General features: G+C 37.3%; 1 protein-coding gene across 5 annotated transcripts in view; it reads left to right on the top strand.

Moving 5' to 3' along the window:
• abr (ABR activator of RhoGEF and GTPase) overlaps positions 1–19,374 on the top strand; it is a 320,646-nt gene that overhangs the window by 173,361 nt on the left and 127,911 nt on the right. For 3 of the 5 annotated variants that reach the window (XM_077231905.1, XM_077231907.1, XM_077231908.1), the window contains 6 exons: positions 4,705–4,812; positions 6,105–6,156; positions 10,964–11,016; positions 12,334–12,474; positions 15,454–15,575; positions 17,062–17,230. In XM_077231905.1, coding sequence (XP_077088020.1) covers positions 4,705–4,812; positions 6,105–6,156; positions 10,964–11,016; positions 12,334–12,474; positions 15,454–15,575; positions 17,062–17,230 — 645 coding nt within the window. Of the gene's footprint in view, positions 1–4,704; positions 4,813–6,104; positions 6,157–10,963; positions 11,017–12,333; positions 12,475–15,453; positions 15,603–17,061; positions 17,231–19,374 lie in introns of all 5 variants that reach the window. The other 2 variants (XM_077231903.1, XM_077231906.1) reach the window with 1 other exon arrangement.

The raw sequence follows: 19,374 nt of genomic DNA, 5'->3' as shown, positions 1-19,374 counted from the left end.
ATGCCTAGATTTTGACTTTACGCCTGCTACTGACTAGGCGTAAGATTTACGCCCGGTCTTAGCGAGAAGAGGACTTAAGCCTGGATGGTGCAACAGTCGTAACTATTAGGTCGGACTTAGAATGCTGAGTTAAGACCTACTTACCTTAAGACCAGGCGTAAGCCCTGTTGGTGCAACTGGCCCCAGAGGATTAACTTTAGCCTAATAAGAAGGAACATAAATTGTGATTAAAAATATATGCTCACTCACATCATGATGCCGCTGCAGAGGTGGAGTTCATGCAGGTATGAAGAGTAGCGTTTGGCAGCGCGAGCTGTGTGGAGAAGCCCATTTCCACCTCCATTGCGTTGGAGAAGCAATCCCACGTAAAATGCAGGTTGCACACTGGAGCGATAGGCGAGATTAACTACCTAGGTTACACGAAATAATCTAAATAACTATATAAATGCTATGCTAACTAGATGCTAATATATACAGTATCTATCCTGATCGTTTTCAATACTTGTAATTCCAACTCCTGACTCACTACAGTAGTTTTGACGGAACCAGATGCTTTTATACCAGGGGCTGCCAAGGGCGTGGTGAGCTCGCACCAAGGGCGTGACCGAGTGACGTCAGAGAGTATTCTACGTCAGAGAGTACCCGTACTGCAGGAGCTTTCCGTTTAACCTGAAGAGGGCAGCACTCAGACGTTTTTACACCATATATTTGAAAATTAAAACACTTTATACCCAAATGTCAAAAAATGTACTCGAATCAATGAACAGCATTTATGAAGCTCCATTCTTACAGATAATTAACTAAAAAAAGTTGTTTTAGTGTTTAGTTACCCTTTAACTTTATGGTAATGAGCTATGATGCGGTTCAGCGGCAAGCAGCGGCAAAAGCCAACAACCAATCGGAATATAGACGTCCTCCGCGCTGGCTGATTCCGGAGAAACACACGATGTAAACGTTCGTTCCTACCCAAACATTAGTTCAGATAAAATGGAGGAGAAGCTAATAATCGCCGTTGCTGGGTTTCCTATCATTTATGATATGACGTTGTTTGCTTATAGGGACCAGTTACAAAAGAACGAGGCATGGGATAAAATAGCTGGGATAGTTTACATTTTTGTTCTTAAAGTTGAACTTATTTTAACTTGACTGACGCATTTTTTAAAACATGCGCGAGACACAGCAAAAGACACAAAGCTCGAGCACACAGTCTAGCGCGTGTTTACATAGTTAAATAGAAAAGCAGTGAAGTGGAATGCAAAAACACCAATCTCATATGACATTTCATGTTGTGACACTTATCTTCTCCCTGCTACATCAGAGCGACCAAAGCGTCAACAAGCCTCCCCCTACTTTTTGACAAGCGTCCTTGACAGGGCGTCCAGAGCTTCTTTGCCGCTCAAGTCGGCGGCGGTGTGAACGTACGGTAATACACAATCTCCTGTGGCGTAGTCGGTAAGCTACGTACTTATATGTGCGTACGGTAAAAAAACAACAACGTGTTTCAATTTTAAAGATGTGGCTCTGCGCTGCGTTTCTCTCAGTGTGCGAACCTCTTTATGCATTGTTCTGCTAATGTTTGAGGCTACTTTTAGGGGAAGGGCTGTAATTGCAATGCCATGCAAAGTGATAGAACTTTAATTTATGAATCATAACCCGCCAAATTGAATAGTGTATTGATATGCATTACGCATATACATTTTCACCTGCATTTGGCGGGTTGGCAGGACTTTTATTTTCAATGACACATGATTCTTCTAAGTTTTCCACACACACACACGCACGCACGCACGCGCACACACACACACACACACACATACACACACATACACACACACTTGTGTGTGATTAGAAAAACTTTTTGACAGTGGTTCAGTTAGCAGATGGAGTAATTAGAGGCTCGCTATTGCTCTGGAAACTCAGCGAAGAGGAAAAGAAGCACGGAAGACTAAGCATAAAAGAGACTAGAGGAAAAAAGTTTTGTTTTTGAACAGAAGGAATGGTTTAGGATGAGCAAATTCAGATGTAGTGGATTTGAGGCAGAGTTTCTCTCTATTAGTCACCCTTTCTCTTTCTTTCTCTGTTACTCACTCTCTCTGGCCATCTCTTCCCACAAATGCTTCTCTCTTCACAACAAATGTTCCTCTTTTTGCGTCTTGGTGACATGTATGCGCGTATCAGCTCTTGTCTGTATTTCACTTGATGAAAAGTCACAGTGCTTGATGCAGGGTTGCTTGGCGACGATGGCACGTCTGTGTGATGTGTTGTGTTTCAGACTTCTCCCGAGCAGTGGGAGAGAGGAGCATGCTGGGATGGAGATTGAGAACACAGGCTCACATCATGCAGTTCTTAACTCATGGCACAAATATACAGCAATCCATAACTTTACAGAAGTCATGGATCATGAAAGACAATAGGAAGAATAAAAGAGAGAGCAGAGATCAAGGCAGAGTTTGAATGACAGTGCTTTAGATCTTTTTGCTTTTTTAAATCTGAAATAGTGGTCAACCAATATATCGCCATGTCCAGTGTATTTAATTCCACAGTTAAACATTTAATTCCACAAACCTTGCAAACCATTTATGTCATATTCACGGTGAACTGTATGTAATATTAGTGTTCCCTTTATTTAAGAATGTATGTTTCTGATTTAAAAAATTGCACGGACTTACCAGACCTGTGTTTACCACCTTTCATAATTAATTTTTTTTAACGTTTCGTTAGTTTTGAAAAAAGGCCAAATAGCATTACAGAATTATTTTTGGTAACACTTTACAATGTCTCAATTGTTAAATAAAGTAAAGTCATCTTTATTTATATTTATAGCTTTTTACAATACAGATTGTTTCAAAGCAGCTTTACAGTGATAATGCAACAAAGTCTGTTTCGGCTGTATAGCAGATCTAGAAGAAAATAGTGTCATAGTCCAGCTTAAGTAAGTTATGTGATGGTTCATTTTTGTTGTAAATAAGTTATTAATTTAGTCCATTTATCTATACAGCCGCTTAGGAGAAAACCGTGATGTCATCGTCCAGCTCGGTTCAGTTCTCTTATAATGGTGTCAATGTAGGCAGATCAATAATATTGGTGAATAATAAGTGTCCCCAACTAAGCAAGCCAAAAGGCAAAGGCGACACCAGGCGAGATTGGCAAGGAACCAAAACTCCATCAGGTGACAGATTGGAGAAAAAACCTTGGGAGAAACCAGGCTCAGTACTCCTCTGGCCAACAAAATGAACTGTGTATGATTGTGGTTCAGACTGCCTTACAGGTCAGAAGTCAGACTGGATCAGAACATTCAGAATATTATCCATTTCCATCTGGTTGAAGGTTGGAGTCATCATGCTGGTATGGAGACAGGTTTGTTGAGGATAAGTGCCGATGGCTGTCATGTTGATGAGGCCTTCATAGGAGAGAGTCTAGTTGACACAATTTCTGCTGACACTTCAGGGATGATTTGTGTTTGTGTCTAGGCGCAGGTTCACCTTCTGATCCGGATATGGCCAGGATCTGGCTGACTACATCATGCGTAGTAAGAACTCTTGATCCTGTGTTTCGGACCAGCTGAAGTTTGTTTATTAAGGGTGCAGGGCAACCACCCAGTAGAGCATTACAATAATCTAGCCTTGGGGTCATGAATGCATGAACTAACTGTTCCGCATTTGCCATTGAAAGTATATGTCGTAATTTAGATCGATTTTTAAGATGGAAGAAGGCGGTTTTACAGATGCTAGAAACGTGGATTTCAAATGAAAGATTGGTAGCAGAGAGCACACCCAGGTTCCTAACTGACGAAGAAGACTTGACAGAGCAGCCATCAAGTGTTAAACAGTATTCTAGGTTACTACGTGCCAAGGTTTTTTGTTCAATAATTGGAAACACTTTTTAAAAATTTTTTATTAAGCAGTAGGATGTAACTAGTAACTAGTTAATGCATGCATTTCGTTAATATTGTGAATTGGTTATTTTAGTTGGGGCATGGAGAAATATAGATCTATTTATAGATAGAGTATCATCAGCATAACAGTGATAACTAATGCCATGCTTCCTAATGGCATCTCCCAAGGGTAGCATGTACAGGGTAAAAAGCGATGGTCCTAGAACTGAGCCTTGCGGTACTCCATTCTGAACTTGTGATCGATATGACTAAATAATATTAATACATTTTATTTATAATGCACTTTTCATCAAAAGATCTCAAAGTGCTACAGGTTAGAAACAAAAAACAAAAAAAAGCAGGATGTTGTTGTGGGAAGTAGGAGGTGGGAACTGGGTAATGTTTAAAGACTTTTAATACATAAATAAACAAATACAAAACGAAGGTTTAAATAAAACAGAACAGTCGAGATAGTTCAAAATAGTTCAGACCTGTCCTCTCTCGACCTTCACTATCGTTGCTTTAAGTCTATTCAAAAGAATGTAATATATATATTGGTCTGTGAAAAGTTTTAAATGATAAAAAAAAAATATCCTCATCTTATTGCGTACAATTAATTAATCACATCACAAATTCAGTTACCTTTTAAGGAAAGAAAACACGCGGTACTAACCCTGCTTCTAAATTACAAATGTGAAATTTTCCTTTACCCGGGGTTAAAAACGGTGTTTAGAATGACAATAAGCCATGGTTAAGCACAGTGTGAAAAGCCCTTTTGTGTGTGGGTCTGTACTGCGTTTACCACCTTTTTTCCTCTGCTTATTTTTCAGGCCAGTCAGCTCGGTGTGTACAAAGCTTTTGTGGACAACTATAAAGTCGCAGTGGAGACAGCAGAGAAATGCAGCCAGGCCAACATCCAATTTCAGAAGATCTCTGAGGTGAGGTCATCTACCTCCGACCATCCAGCACTAGTGTTGTCACGATACTGGAATTTCCAACTTCGAAACGATACCTTGATAATGATCGATATTTCTTACCATTTTCCAATACCACAGGGAAAACTGCCTCATATACCGCCATACAGATAATTTATTGATTTTGTTATCATTTTTTGATAATTTGGGTCATTGTATTGCAATCGTTTACACATAGGCTTTATTTGAATCGTTGAACTAAATTCAAAAAAAAGAAAAGTAAACAGTCAGTGATAAAATAAGAACAAATAAACAAATTGCAAACGATAGCACAAATAAATACAATAGAATTAAATAGACAAATTAAATAAACATGGCTTTAAGTTTTTCAGGTGGGTCTAACTGTATTATTCAGGTAAAAAATAATACAGAAATTAAAGTAATCAAATATAAAATAACACTGGATAGTCTTCATTGTAGAAATGAAATACAGATTAATGCTTTCAATTAAAGCTACAAAAGTTATTTTTTTTCAAGTGCAGCAAGTGATTTTGTTTGTCTTTTGTTATTTGATTAACATGACAGACAGCAAAAGGTTTATCAGGCTGCTGTGACTTTAAGTACACAGATCCAATATACTGTTACACAACATGCGTTTTCTCTCAACTATTTGCGTTCCAAATCTCACTGTATTTACCCGAATACTCTGCAAGATGGGCATTTTTGCAATTTGGTATGTATTTGACAGTTTAAGTGCCATAAGCCATGAAAAAGAACTTTTTGTACTCTCAAGCTGTTTGAGAGGCTGCTTTATGTGAGTAGTGCACACACTTTAGGTGTGAGTGCGAAATCTTTGGGAATTACTAAAATGATCATTTGAACAAACACTTAACCCTAAGAATTAAAAATGCAAAGTATTAAAACATCTAGTTTTCATCTAGATTTTGCTTTGATGCATTAAACAGAGTTTGACACATGGAAACAGGCTAAATTACATAAACTTAAATTGGAAAAGCCTTTCCATATCTTAAGACCCCAAAATACAATTGGGGCTTGACTCCTTTGATCTAGCAACTGCATAGCAACAGGCCCACAACATTGTGGTGGCATGTTCACATCACATCTAGCTATCATCCTCAGCTTGATGCATTTATTGTACTCATACATACACAGGCAGCCTTCTGCATCACATTTCTCTTCATTATTCCATTCAGGATGTATACGTCACATTCTGCTTTCTGAGCCAGACGCGAGCTCTGTATATATGTGCACTTGTGTTGGTGTGTGCTTATAGTAGGGATCTTTTCTGTTGACAGAATCTGAAAGTTAAAGGTCCAAAAGAATCCAAGGACTGCACCACCATGGAGGGTAAGAGCGTATCTATTGATCTGTGATGTGTGTATGACATGCATGTGCGAACTGTATTTACAGTATGTGAAAGCCTGAATCTGTTTGTATGTGATTTGATATGTTGATTAATGGTTCATTGCGAGAGTGAATTGTCATGTATGTGTAAGTGAGCTGTGAGCAGTGTCTCTTAAGAATGAGTTTAGCTCTGCATCTTTCTACTTGTGTATGGAGCATCTTACAACTCAAGTGTGTGCGTGTGTGTGTGTGTGTGTGAGGAAGAGTGCGTGCTTGCTCATTCTGAGTGTTTTGGAGTGTGGGAGAGCAGGAGTGTATGAGTCTCTCTCTCTCTTTCTGTCTTTGCCATGTTTGTGAGGGATGGATAAAAGGGGCTGCAGAATGAGAAGGAAGTAGTGAGAGAGCATTTAGAGAAGACTGCAGGATCAGTGGAAGTTTGTCATGGAGATTCTTCTAGTTCTCCGTCTGTGTTGTAACTGCACCTATGGTAACTGTATTGCATTTTAATGCTTTGACAAGCTGATGATCTGGATGACTCTCAATTCATGATTGTTGTGTGGTTTGGTTTGTGATTTTTGTTTTAATTGTGACCATGCTATCTGATCAGAAGGTTAAACTGTTTTAGAGCTTAATTCTGCCGGAGAATGTTATCTAATTTCACTGCAGCAGGATGTCTGGTAATCGTGGGTATACTTTGATATTTGGAGCCTTTACTACAGAAGTTCTTTATTATGTAAAAGTATATTGAGATTATTAAAATATTCTTTCATACTAAGAGAAAAATGTTTCTTTTAAAATCTGCTCAATGAAAGGTTCTTTGGGGAAACCAAGTTGGTCCATTGCTGTGATAACTGATAAGACATCTCTTCATTTACTGCTACAAACTGATAGCCGTCAGATAAATATGATTTAAACCATGCTAATGCAATTCCACTAATGCCAACATAGTTTTCTAGTCTATTTAAGAGAATGTTGTGGTCAATGGTGTCAAATGCAGCACTAAGACCAAGTTACACTAATAGAGAGATACAACCACGATCGGATGATAAGAGCAAATCATTTGTGACTCTAATGAGAGCTGTCTCAGTGCTATGGTGCGGTCTAAATCCTGACTGGAAATCCTCGCAGATACCACTTCTTTCAAGAAAGGAACACAGTTGTGAGGATACTGCCTTTTCTAGTATCTTTGACAGAAAAGGTAGATTTGAGATCCGCCTGTAATTGACTAATTCTGTAGGATCAAGTTGCGTTTTTTTTTTAATCATAGCCAGCTTAAAGGTTTTTGGTACATATCCTAGAGACAAAGACGAATTAATGATGTTAAGAACAGGACCTATGACTTCTGGAAGCCTATCTTTCAGTAGTTTAGTCGGTATAGGGTCTAACATACATGTTGTCGATTTAGACGAATTAAAGTTAGTTTGCAAAATTCTTCCTCTCCTATGGCAACAAATGAATCAAATTTTACCTCAGGGAGACTATAATGCACTCCCTGATGCGATGCTGTAGTAGACGGTTGTATAGTTATAATTTTGTCCCTAATATTATCAATCTTATAAGTGAAGAAGTTCATAAAGTCATTACTGCTGTGTTTCTTGGAAACTTCTGGGCTTGAAGCTTTCTTTTTCGTTAGTGTAGCCACTTTTCAAATAAATACCTTGGATTATGTTTATTTTCTTTTAATAGGGTTGAAAAATAAGCAGATCTAGCAGCTTTTAAAGCCTTTCTGTAAGCAATCGAGCTCTCCTTCCATGAAATCCGAAATACCTCTAGTTTTGTTTTCTTCCAGTTGCGCTCCATTTTTCTGGCTGCTCTCTTAAGGGCCCGGGTGTGCTCGTTGTACCACGGCGTTGGACTATTTTCTTTAATCTTCTTTAAGTGCAACGGAGCTGGAAAGGAGAGAGTTAAAAGTTTCTGTTGCAATATCAAGTTCGTCTAAGCTATCTGGGATGCTGAGACGATGAAACTGATTAGGAAGATTATTGATAAAGCAATCTTTAGTGGCAGAAGTGATAGGTCTAACATACTTGTAACACAGAGTTGGCTTTGCAGCCTTGGCTAAATGTAATTTACATGAGACTAGATAATGATCTGAGATGTCTTCGCTCTGCTGCAGAATTTCAACAGCATCAACATTGATTCCATGTGATAATATTAGATCTAGAGTATGATTACGACAATGAGTAGGTCCTGACACGTGTTGTCTAACTCCAATAGAGTTAAGAATGTCTTTAAATGCCAATCCCATTGCATCTTTTCCATTATCTACATGTATATTAAAATCACCAACAATTAGGACTTTGTCTGCAGTCAATACTAATTCTGATAGAAAGTCAGCAAATTCTTTGATAAAATCTTTATGGTGCCCTGGTGGCCTGTATACAGTTGCCAGCAGAATTCTCAAACTTGATTTATCGTTTACATAATATATTTTTACATTAAGCACCAAAACTTCAAAAGAAGTATATTTAAAACTAGATTTTTTTGTTGTTTTGAAAATATTACTATAAATTACAGCAACACCTCCCCCTTTGCCTTTCAGGCGAGGTTCATGTTTATAACAGTAATCATGCGGGGTGGACTCATTTAAATTAATGTAATCGTCTGGTTTTAGCCAGGTTTCTGTCATACACAGCACATCTAGGTTATAATCTGAAATCATATCATTAACTATGAGCGCTTTTGAAGTAAGGGATCGAATATTCAGCAACCCAAGCTTTATCGTTTGCTCATCTGTATTATATCTATTTTTTATTTGTTGAATATCAATTACATTTTTAACCTTAGATCGGTTTGGACATTTTTTGGGGATTCAAATTCGGGGAACAGACACAGTCTCTATATGATGATATCTAGGTGAAAGAGGCTCTGTGTGATGGGATTTATCTGACCTTGGTGACGCGAGGCTGCTAGCAGACGGTCGGTTTAGCCAGTTTGTCTGCTTCCTGACCTGAGCCCCAGATTGTCATGTTTTGTTTCTAAGACTATGAGCCAAATTACTAGAGAGAAGAGCAGCACCATCCCAGGAGGGATGAATACCATCTCTTTTCAACAGGTCAGGTTTGCCCCAAAAACACTAACAAACACTCAAACATCTAACGCTCACAACACCCTTCCAACAACCCAAACTATGGGAGATGCAAGCACCTATCATATTTTCTTCAGAAAAATGTTTTCTTCAGAAAATGTGCTTAGTTGATTTTATGGTCCATTCAGCAAAATTCCACAGATTTTGCCCCCAAATCACCATAGAAAATGCTGATAAAGCCCTGCAAACAGTAATGCAAATGAAAACTAGCAAATATGATTAAAGATTGGTCATTTAATTGATAAATGACACTTATCTACTAGTGCACCTCACTTCTCTCCTCCTCCTCAAACATTTCTGTCACCACACTCTCTCCACTGTAATCCTTCAGCCTTGCAGAGGCACATGGGAAATGTGCCCTGTCAGAGAGCTTCGTTCTTTTGTGATGTGAAATATAGTCTATAATTCGATTCATTGAGTATGAGTGAGTACGAACTGGTGGGAAACGTCATCAATTAGAATGAAAGAAAGCAGGACCACCACTGGAACCCATCATAACCCTGTCAGAAGATGAAGATGTGACCGCAGAGGAGAATGTGGAGAAGTCTCTCACTAGTGCTGTCAATGAAATGAGAGACAAAGCTCTTTTTTCCGAAGATTGCTCACAGGAGACCCTTATCAGGGTGTGTATGTCAATATACTTTCCGTAACAGTGCTCCTTGTACCTGACTGGTTTTTCTTGGAAGACAATAGTCTGACTTTGATAAGCTGTGTTTTTTTAATTGAGGTCAACAGAAATTACAGAAATGATTGTGTTGAAGTTTTGGCTCAGTGGTTAGTGCAGGGCCGTAACCACAATACATTATTCAGAATATCCAGTATTTTTCAAGTACAGGCTCTTAAAATTATACCTTAGTGCAATATTGAATTTTGTTTGCATATTGATGCAAAGCAGTATTGTATTGATTATTTCTTGATTGAAAAAATCTAAAGCCCTCATTAAAGTTTGCAAATTTTCCTTTGACTAGCAATCGAATGTTTGTGAAAAATGATGCCAGTGTAAAATTTTGCATAATGAGACATTTGCCGCCATTATAAAAAAAAAAAAAAGCAGAACATTTTCTTTTAGATATAGGCTACAGTCTTTAGGAATTACAGTTGGCTTAAAAACGATATCACATTGTATAAATTGGACAGAATAGCAAGAGCTTGGTATAAAGTGTATGGTATGAGGTGTTCATATCCCACTGCAGTGTTAAGGGAGGGCATGATACTGTATGAGCTGACAGATATGCATTTTCCTTTCTCTCTCAGTCTGCCAGCTTACTGAGAGTGGGGATTTACAGTGAGCTAAAGACATAAACCGAGACTCCTCTCAGTGTTTGGATTCATTTGTCCTGGATGCTCATATTTGTACAGTGCTCAGAGATGCTATTATCCCCTAGTATCTGGCAGCTCAGTCAGTTGTGTAATAGTTTGGGAATGGGTATTTCTTCTCTCTCTCTCTCTCTCTCTCTCTCTCTCTCTCTCTCTCTCTCTCTCTCTCTCTCTCTCTCTCTCTCTCTCTCTCTCTGTCTCTCTCTCTCTCTCTCTCTCTCTCTCTCTCTCTCTCTCTCTCTCTCTCTCTCTCTCTCTCTCTCTCTGGGTGTGTTTGGCATTTTGAGCATTTTTAGGATTGAAAGTATGAGTGTCTTTTAGTTAAAATCTATACATATCTTATAAAATAATATTCCATAACTTATGATCACTCTCTTATTAATTATTTAATGTTTGTTTTTACAGCTCTCCTCTACAAGCCTATTGACCGTGTCACTCGCAGCACTCTTGTCCTGCATGTGAGTTGCTCTCTCTAAAAATATAAACGTCTATTGGTTGTATAGTTAGTTTTAAAATCGTAAGGTCACCTCTACTAAGGCAAATGCACAGGCTAGTATTTTTCTGGAGTCACACATGCACACTCACAAAAGCACTCAGATGCAATCAGCTGTGACATTAGGCCTACCATTATTTTAGGCCTGATGGAGCTTGCAGTGTTTCAAATAAATCTCTATTTGTATTTGTATAAGACTCTATTGAGTCTTATAGTTTAACCAGGTTAATATGTGTTCACGTTCATTGTAAACTCTGTAGAGATTTAACTGCAGTCAATTTGAAAGAATGTGCACTTTTGAGGTTGTCTTTAGGTTGTCTTTAGATGTTCTTAGTATTTGCATATTGTCTGTGATGGCATTTTGGAGTTGGGGCGTTTATCAGTAAACCATAGTTAACTGTGCCATAAAGAGACACTCCAACACTAAATTCTACCGTTTAAAGATCATCATATCCATTAAGATTCGAGTATCAACATGTCAGACCTGATTTTTTTATCACGGATTTAAGGCCATTACAAATCCAGATGTCAGTAGAAGGTGGTTTCCACCAAAAAATATCTCATCAAAACTCGTAAATCCTCGACGAGAGGTACTATAACCTTTGAAAATGGATACAAATTCCACCAGTATCTTTGTCCAAAATGTGACTCCCTCATATATACAGCCATTCAAAAGTTTTGTGGTCAGCAAGATTAAAAAATACAATAAAACCAGGACACATTAATTTGATCAGAAGTGACAGTAAAGATTATTAATTAATTATTTTATAATGTTACAAACAATTTATATTTAAAACAAATTCCTTTATTTTGATTAATCAAAGAATCCTGGGAAAAAAATTATTATGGTTTCCATCAAAACATTAAGTAGAATAACTGTTTTCATCATTGATAGTAATAAAAAAAAATATTTATTGAACAGCAAATCAGCAAATTATAAATTTTTCTAAAGGATCATGTGACACTGAAGACTGGAGTAATGGCTGCTGAAAATTCGGCTTTGCCATCACAGGCATAAATTCCATATATTACATATATTTAATATATTTTAAAATATATTCAAATAGAAAACAGTTCTTTTAAATTGCAATAATATTTCACAGTATTCCGGTTCTTACTAATAAATTCAGTCTTTCAAAAACATTTAAAAAGTCTCACCAACCCCAAACTTCTGAACTGTAGTGTAGGTTTATAACTATCATTTTTGTTTTAGTAGTGGGATTATCAATTTAAGAATACAAATAAAACTCATGTATGTTGTATTTTTGTTTTATTATATAAGGACTTGTTGAAACACACCCCTAAGGATCATCCAGACTACCCATTACTACAGGATGCTCTTAGAATATCCCAGAACTTCCTTTCCAGCATCAATGAAGAGATTGACCCGAGCAGGACTGCCGTGACCACACCAAAGGGAGAGGTGTGTTTGTGCAACTTTGTGTGACAGAAGAGAGTACGAAGTTTAATGTATTTTGCATATACAGTCCTTTGCTGTAAGTAATGCTTTAAGACCGGTGAGGTATCAGTGCCTTTTTAAGAGTGTTTTCAAACCTACTTTATTAATAGCATTTTATTCTGAATCTGGTATGTTTCTTTTCTTAGTTTTGGTCTGTGTGGGCATTCCACAGCAAAAAAAAAAATAACACCTCAACTTGAGCCAGCTTTGTATCAATATATATCTGGGTTTTTTCCCTACCTGACAGATCAATTATTCAAATAAATAATCAACAGATTATTCAATTATGAGAATAATCAGAAGTTGCAGCCATACAACTCGCTTCTTAACCATCATGGTATAATGCATAGTTGGCGGAATAGACTCTATGCACGGTCTAATGCCTACATATTTCTCTACGTAAAATCTCAGTTGTATGCGCACTTCCGGTATAGTATTCTCTGATAGCAAACTGTGGTAAAAGTAAACTCTTTCTGTCATATTTGGACTAACTATCGATCACAACTAACTGTGTGATCTATATTACTATATTACACAACTAACTGCGTGATCACAACTAACTGTGTGATCACAACTATAATGCAATAATATTATTATTAGGCAGCTTGGGTACAGGGTACTCCTTAAATCAAAAGGACCGTTTTTCTTTTTTTACCTCAAATATTTCTCCCTGCCAGTTTAAAGGCATAGTTCACCCAAACATTCATGTAATTTACTCACCCTCATGTCATTCCATACTCGTACAAAAGGAACTGTTAGACAGAAATAATAATTTTCTTTATTGTATGGAAAAAATATGTAATGAAAGTGACTAGTGACTGAGCCTGTCATTCTGCCTAACATCTCCTATTGAGTTCCACAGAAGTCAGATATACAGGTTTGGAACAATATGAGGGGTCAATAAATGACAGAATTTTACTGGTGAACTATCTCTTTGTCCACATGGTGAAAAATCTCATATAATTATACTACATTAAATTTTTAATTAATTACAGTGTGCACCTTAAGACACCATCAACTTTATTCTCTTTAGGTTCATGCAGATAAAACCACCATCCCACTGACAGGACATTGCTGGACTCACTAGGAATACCAATTGGGCATATAAGGATGAGTCAGTGTTAGCCAACCCTTTTCCTAGAGACACACCCAACAGTACAATGTCTAGGATATCTCACTTATCTAACACACCCACTTTAGGTCCTGGTCTAGTAAGAAGCGTATGAGTTGAGACACATAAACAGTACATGTTTTAAATTCAAGGAACATCATTGGAAAACACAGGGTAACCATTAATCATTTATCTCATTCTTCTCAAAATTCACTTAAACTTACAATTGTTCTGGGTTTGTGCCAGCTAAGCAGAGAATGTGCTGTCTGGTACAGTTGTGTGGCTACACAGTGCTGTGCCAGCAACACAAGAATATCTATGTTGGGAAAGTATGACAGGGTTGGAGTCCTTTAACAGAATCTCCTAAGATAATTAAACAATGACAAAAAATAATAATAAATGATTGATCCCAAATTATAGGATATATGCATAAACAACAAGACAAGATGACTGTCTTTTCCTTTTAAAGTGATAAACTTTTCTACGGAATACATTTTTATTCATTATGTCATTTGTGGCATGGTTGTTGGTGACATGGGTGTTTTAGAAACTGCTTATCTACTGGGATTTTCACGCACACCCATCGGTAGGGTTTACAGAGAATTTTCACAAAAAGCGAAAATATCCAGTGAGCAGTAGTTCTGTGGGCTAAAATTCCTCTTTGTTTATGCCAGAGGTGAGACGAGAATAGCCAGACTGGTTTGAGCTGATAGAAAGGCAACAGTAACTCAACTAACCACTCGTTACAACCGAGGTATGCAGAAGAGCATCTCTGAATACACAACATATAACTTTGACACAGATGGGCTACAACAGCAGAAGACACACTGGGTGCCACTCCTGTCAGCTAAGAACAGGAAACTGAGGCTACAATTCACACGAGCTCACCAAAGCGTTGCCTGTTCTGATGAGTCTTGATTTCTGGTGCAACATTCAGATGGTATGGCCAGAATTTGGCATAAACAACATGAAAACATGTATCCATCCTGCCTTGTATGAATGGTTCATGCTGCTGTTGGTGGTGTAATGATGTGGGGCATATTTTCTTTGCACACTTTGGGCCCCTTGGTACCAATTGAATTGAGAATTATTTAAACACCTCAGCCTACCTGAGTATTGTTGTTGACCATGTCCATCCCTTTATAAGCACAATAATGAGTCATGTCACAAAGCTCCAATCATTTCAAACTTCTTTCACTTTACTCAAATGGCCTCCACAGTCACCAAATTTCAATCCAATAGAGCATCTTTGGGATGTGGTTGAACGGAGATTCACATTATGGATGTGCAGCTGACAAATCTGCGTGTCGGATCATTTGACATGATGCTATCATGTCAAATAAAGACCAACATTTCGGAGGAATTTTCACCTTGTTGAAACTATGCCGTGAAGAATTAAGGCAGTTATTGCTATTTGCTCAAGAGAATGATCTATTTAAGTCCACATGTCATTCTAACAGGAAACTGTTCTTATAACCACAGGTCAAGAGCTGTAGTTCCACCCACACTGTGGCAACTTGTAATGCTATTTATGACTATTTGTTGAAACTGTTTTCTGGAAACACTGAATCGTTGAACTACATGCGACCATAGTCAGCCATGTCTGCCAACAATGCTTGCAGGAAACATACCCCTAACCAATAAGAAGATAACTCAAAACGCAAATGTAGTGAGGCAGAAAGAGAGTTTGTAATCATAACTGTATAAAATCATATAAAAAGGTGCAATACCGCAACCTACTATGTTCAAGTGTCAAAAAGATTACTGCCACTGGATTAATTGTGTGTGTAGTATTGACTTGATATCAATATTTCATTTTTTAAATATCACAGGCTCGTCAGCTGGTGAAGGATGGCTTCCTGGTGGAGGTGTCGGAGGGGACGCGTAAACTCCGTCATGTCTTCCTCTTCACAGACCTTCTGCTCTGTGCCAAGATGAAAAAGACAGCAGTTGGGTATGAACATGGACAGTTCAAATTGGTGTAGGATTCTCTTAAAATTTTCACTCAAAAATACTCATAAATTTTACTAAATAATTGCAAAGAAATGGCAAGTAACACATTGAATAAAACAACATTTTAAAGTAGAAATACTGAAATAGTATTTTATTGTAAAATGTACTCCAATAATCTTTGATTTATTAACAACTTTGAAACAAAATTTTTAGTTAACACAAACTCACTTTCTCTCTCAGTTATGTATTACCACTACATGCATAAATCACACTACAGGCAGTTGTGTGTTTGGTGCCTGTAGATTAAGTGTTAATTTACAAAGGTGCATTATCATTTGGCACTCTGTTGTTGTCATGGTCACTATGTCAAAGACATCGTAATATCGATTGATAGCTGTTGTTACTCTGCATGCAGAGTACACACGCACGCACGCACGCACGCACGCACGCACGCACGCACGCACGCACGCACGCACGCACGCACGCACACACACACACACACACACACACACACACACACACACACACACACACACACACACACACACACACACACACACACACACACACACACTCTATAGGCTGTGCATTTGCACATGAAGATACCTCCTGAAACTGATTTCGAACAGGCTTCCGAGTCAGCGTAACGGTTTAATGATCTACAACAAAATAGAGCAAGATTTGGGACTAAGCGAATATAAATGTATATTTACACACAAACTGATCACCAACCCCAACTTTCAGATGTCATTTTTTAATTTTTTTTTTAGCTCAACTGTCATGGAATGGAACGCACAGGATTGTGGAATATCATAGGCAGTGAAGGATACATCTATGCTACCTTCAAAAATCGATCAGATGAAAGTATCTCAGGAGACAGGAAGTGAAGCTAACATTCATTTGGAATTAACCTGGGAATGCATCCTCTGAGGGCAGCATTTTTAAGTTTCAGACACAGCCATAATCTACTTTGCCTCACATGCTCGGCATTATGGGACATTCAGTTCTGGGTTTTGTTCTCAGCACTGGCAGAGACTGTGAAGTATTCAGTATGTTTTTCAGACTGAATTAATTAGGAGATGATTTTAATTGGTTGTTAAGCATGATGGTGAACAGATTATATTCTGCTGCAAAGCCATGCTGGGCTTCACAATCATCTCACAATAAGAGTGCTTTATCAAGCATTTCTGCACATTTTGATTCCTGAAGCGTGCGTGTGTGTACTGTATTCTCCATAGTGAGTGCTTCAATTATTTGCTTACATTAGTCTCAACAGAGCCAGGAAGAAAATGATATCATGAAGCATGTGTTTGCAAGCAGGAACAACTTAATACACTCAAATTATCTACTTAATATATAAATATATTAAGGTTGTCAATTTAATTTAGGTATTTTAAAGCAAAATTTAAAATTAAACTAAAAATAACATAATAAATCATGCTTTTATTTGACATTCAAGTATGTTTCTCTCTTTGTGTGTTTGTCAGGAGGCATCAGCAGTATGAGTGTAAATGGTACATCCCTCTGGCTGATCTGAGCTTCCAGACTCTGGATGACACGGACTCTCTTCCTCACGTCCAGACACTCTCTGAGCACGAGATCGAGGAGATGAAGATCAAGATCTCCACCATCAAAAGCGAGATCCAGAAAGAGAAGGTAAGATCTAAATGAGGACTTATGATAAAAACTAAGCTAAATGTTAAGCTTAATATTAGTGGTGCTTAAGACATTGCCTATACTTAGGGTTGGAAATTGAGCAAACCCTGTATATATTTACAGTACGTACATAATTATTAGGCAAGTTGATATTCTGATCAAATATTTTTACAAGCACAGTTTACCAATTGAAAACCACATTATTCTTAATAATTACTATTAAGATTGTATATAATCATTAATCGGCAATTTGTAATTGTTGATGAGTGTTTAAAGTGAAATTTGTTTATGCTAGCTGGCAATTAGAGAATCGAACGAGTTCCCCTGTAAGAGCCCTCACTTCTGGGATTGTCGGATCTTCTCATCTGGGATTTGCTTCAGCTCAGAGCGATTACTGCACCACAGAGTAGTCCATAACATTGTCAAGATATAATATAACATCAGCACATTAACGACTAAGCAGTGGAGCTCTGGAGTCTTTAATATGCTGTGGAAGCCTGATAACATAATTTCCACTAAAGCTCATAAACACACATTGAGAGGATGATAGCATCAGCCATAATGAAAACTTTCACAGACACACTAGTATGAATTATTTTTTTATATTTATAACATAAGATAGCATTTCCAGAATATCAGCAAGATTTCAAAAGTGATATTGATTTTGTACAACTTTTCAATAAAGTTAATATTAAGTGACATGTTAGGCATACTATTGTCAATACTGTCTGTTTTTGCTTTCATTTCTCCGATGAAAATAGTTCCAAACAAAGCTACAGCAAAAGAGTTAAGTGTCTCTGAGGAACGCACAGTGGTGTTTCATTTCTGAACGATTTGGTTTAGTGATTTAATTACCCATGCAGAAGCACAGTCAGTAATCACTTGCTTTGTTACTGAATGAATCAGCCATTTTGAACGAATCAGCTGAGCGAATGCTTTGACTCACTTTAAGAGAGTAGGGCTGTGTTAGAAATCTCCCCTAAACCCTTAGGCCACTTTTTGAGGGAACGCCCATTTGTAGTGGTGTCCGAAACTATTGTGGACATTATGGAGTGTACTCATTCAATCCCATAATGCATCACAATAATGAGTGAACAATCGATGTACAATGGCTCAATGGCTAGAGAATACCCATAAAGCACTGTGAGGGTCATGCCGAATACATTTCTGTGTCTCGGCAGAACATGGCACTCACAGCTATATCATCCATCACATCTATTTTCCAAACCGTTTGTCTAATGTGGGTATAGCATAATATAGAGGTATAAATATTTAAATTGATTATTAAATTGTGTAATTAAATGTAATAAATTATTCATTTTTTATTGTAGTTTTTATAATCTATTAACACATTACACCAGAAAGAGTTGCATATAGTAATCTTTTTTCTACGCTTTTTTTTTTTCATTAAGAGCCTCAAAACATAAAGTATGTTGAATTTCATGTTTAAATGTTTTACCAAAAGTTAAATTTTTTGTCTTTGACATCCGAGATGGAAGTGAGCTTCAAATAATGTGTTGGACATTAGGGGGATTTGGAGTCATAATGATTCTTTAAAACAATGCTGAAAATGTCCTACCTTTCTATGGACATCCTGCATGTTCAACACTACATGTGTAGCAGTGTTATTTTAGTATTATTTATGTACTAATATAGTTTTTATTAATATTTTTAATTATTTATGATTTACCGTATATGTTCAGGTTTACTTTTATTTTATTTGTAATGTTATGTTCTTTTTTTATATTATTATTTAAATTAAATGTATTTTTTTATTTTACTTTTAGTTCAGTTTTAGTTTATTTCCAGTTAGTGATATTAGTGGTTCAACTTACATTTTAGGATATTTGCCAAGGCAACATTTATAATTTTCCTTTAGTGTAGGTTTTTCATCTGACAAGGTTTATACATAGTTTCCATTACTGAGATCTATTCATTACTATGGGAGCTGCCAGTTTGCTAACTTTCAAATGATTATTAAACAGCAAGCACAAACTATGCAAAAGCAAAAGCCCTTTTGGCACCCTCAGTGTCAGAATTCGCTCACTTATTTTCATTCACTCCTTCAAGTGTACTATATGAGTGGACTAATGTAAGGAATAGTGAATGAGGATATAAGGGGCGATTTCGAACAGCCTGGGTGT

The sequence above is a fragment of the Siphateles boraxobius genome, unplaced genomic scaffold, assembly GCF_051911475.1.
Source record: "Siphateles boraxobius isolate OS27281-9 unplaced genomic scaffold, OSU_SipBor_1 16, whole genome shotgun sequence".
Classification (NCBI taxonomy): Eukaryota; Metazoa; Chordata; class Actinopteri; order Cypriniformes; family Leuciscidae; genus Siphateles; species Siphateles boraxobius.
The sequence above is the reverse complement of the archived record's forward strand: the minus strand, read 5'-3'. Positions and strand labels throughout refer to the sequence as shown.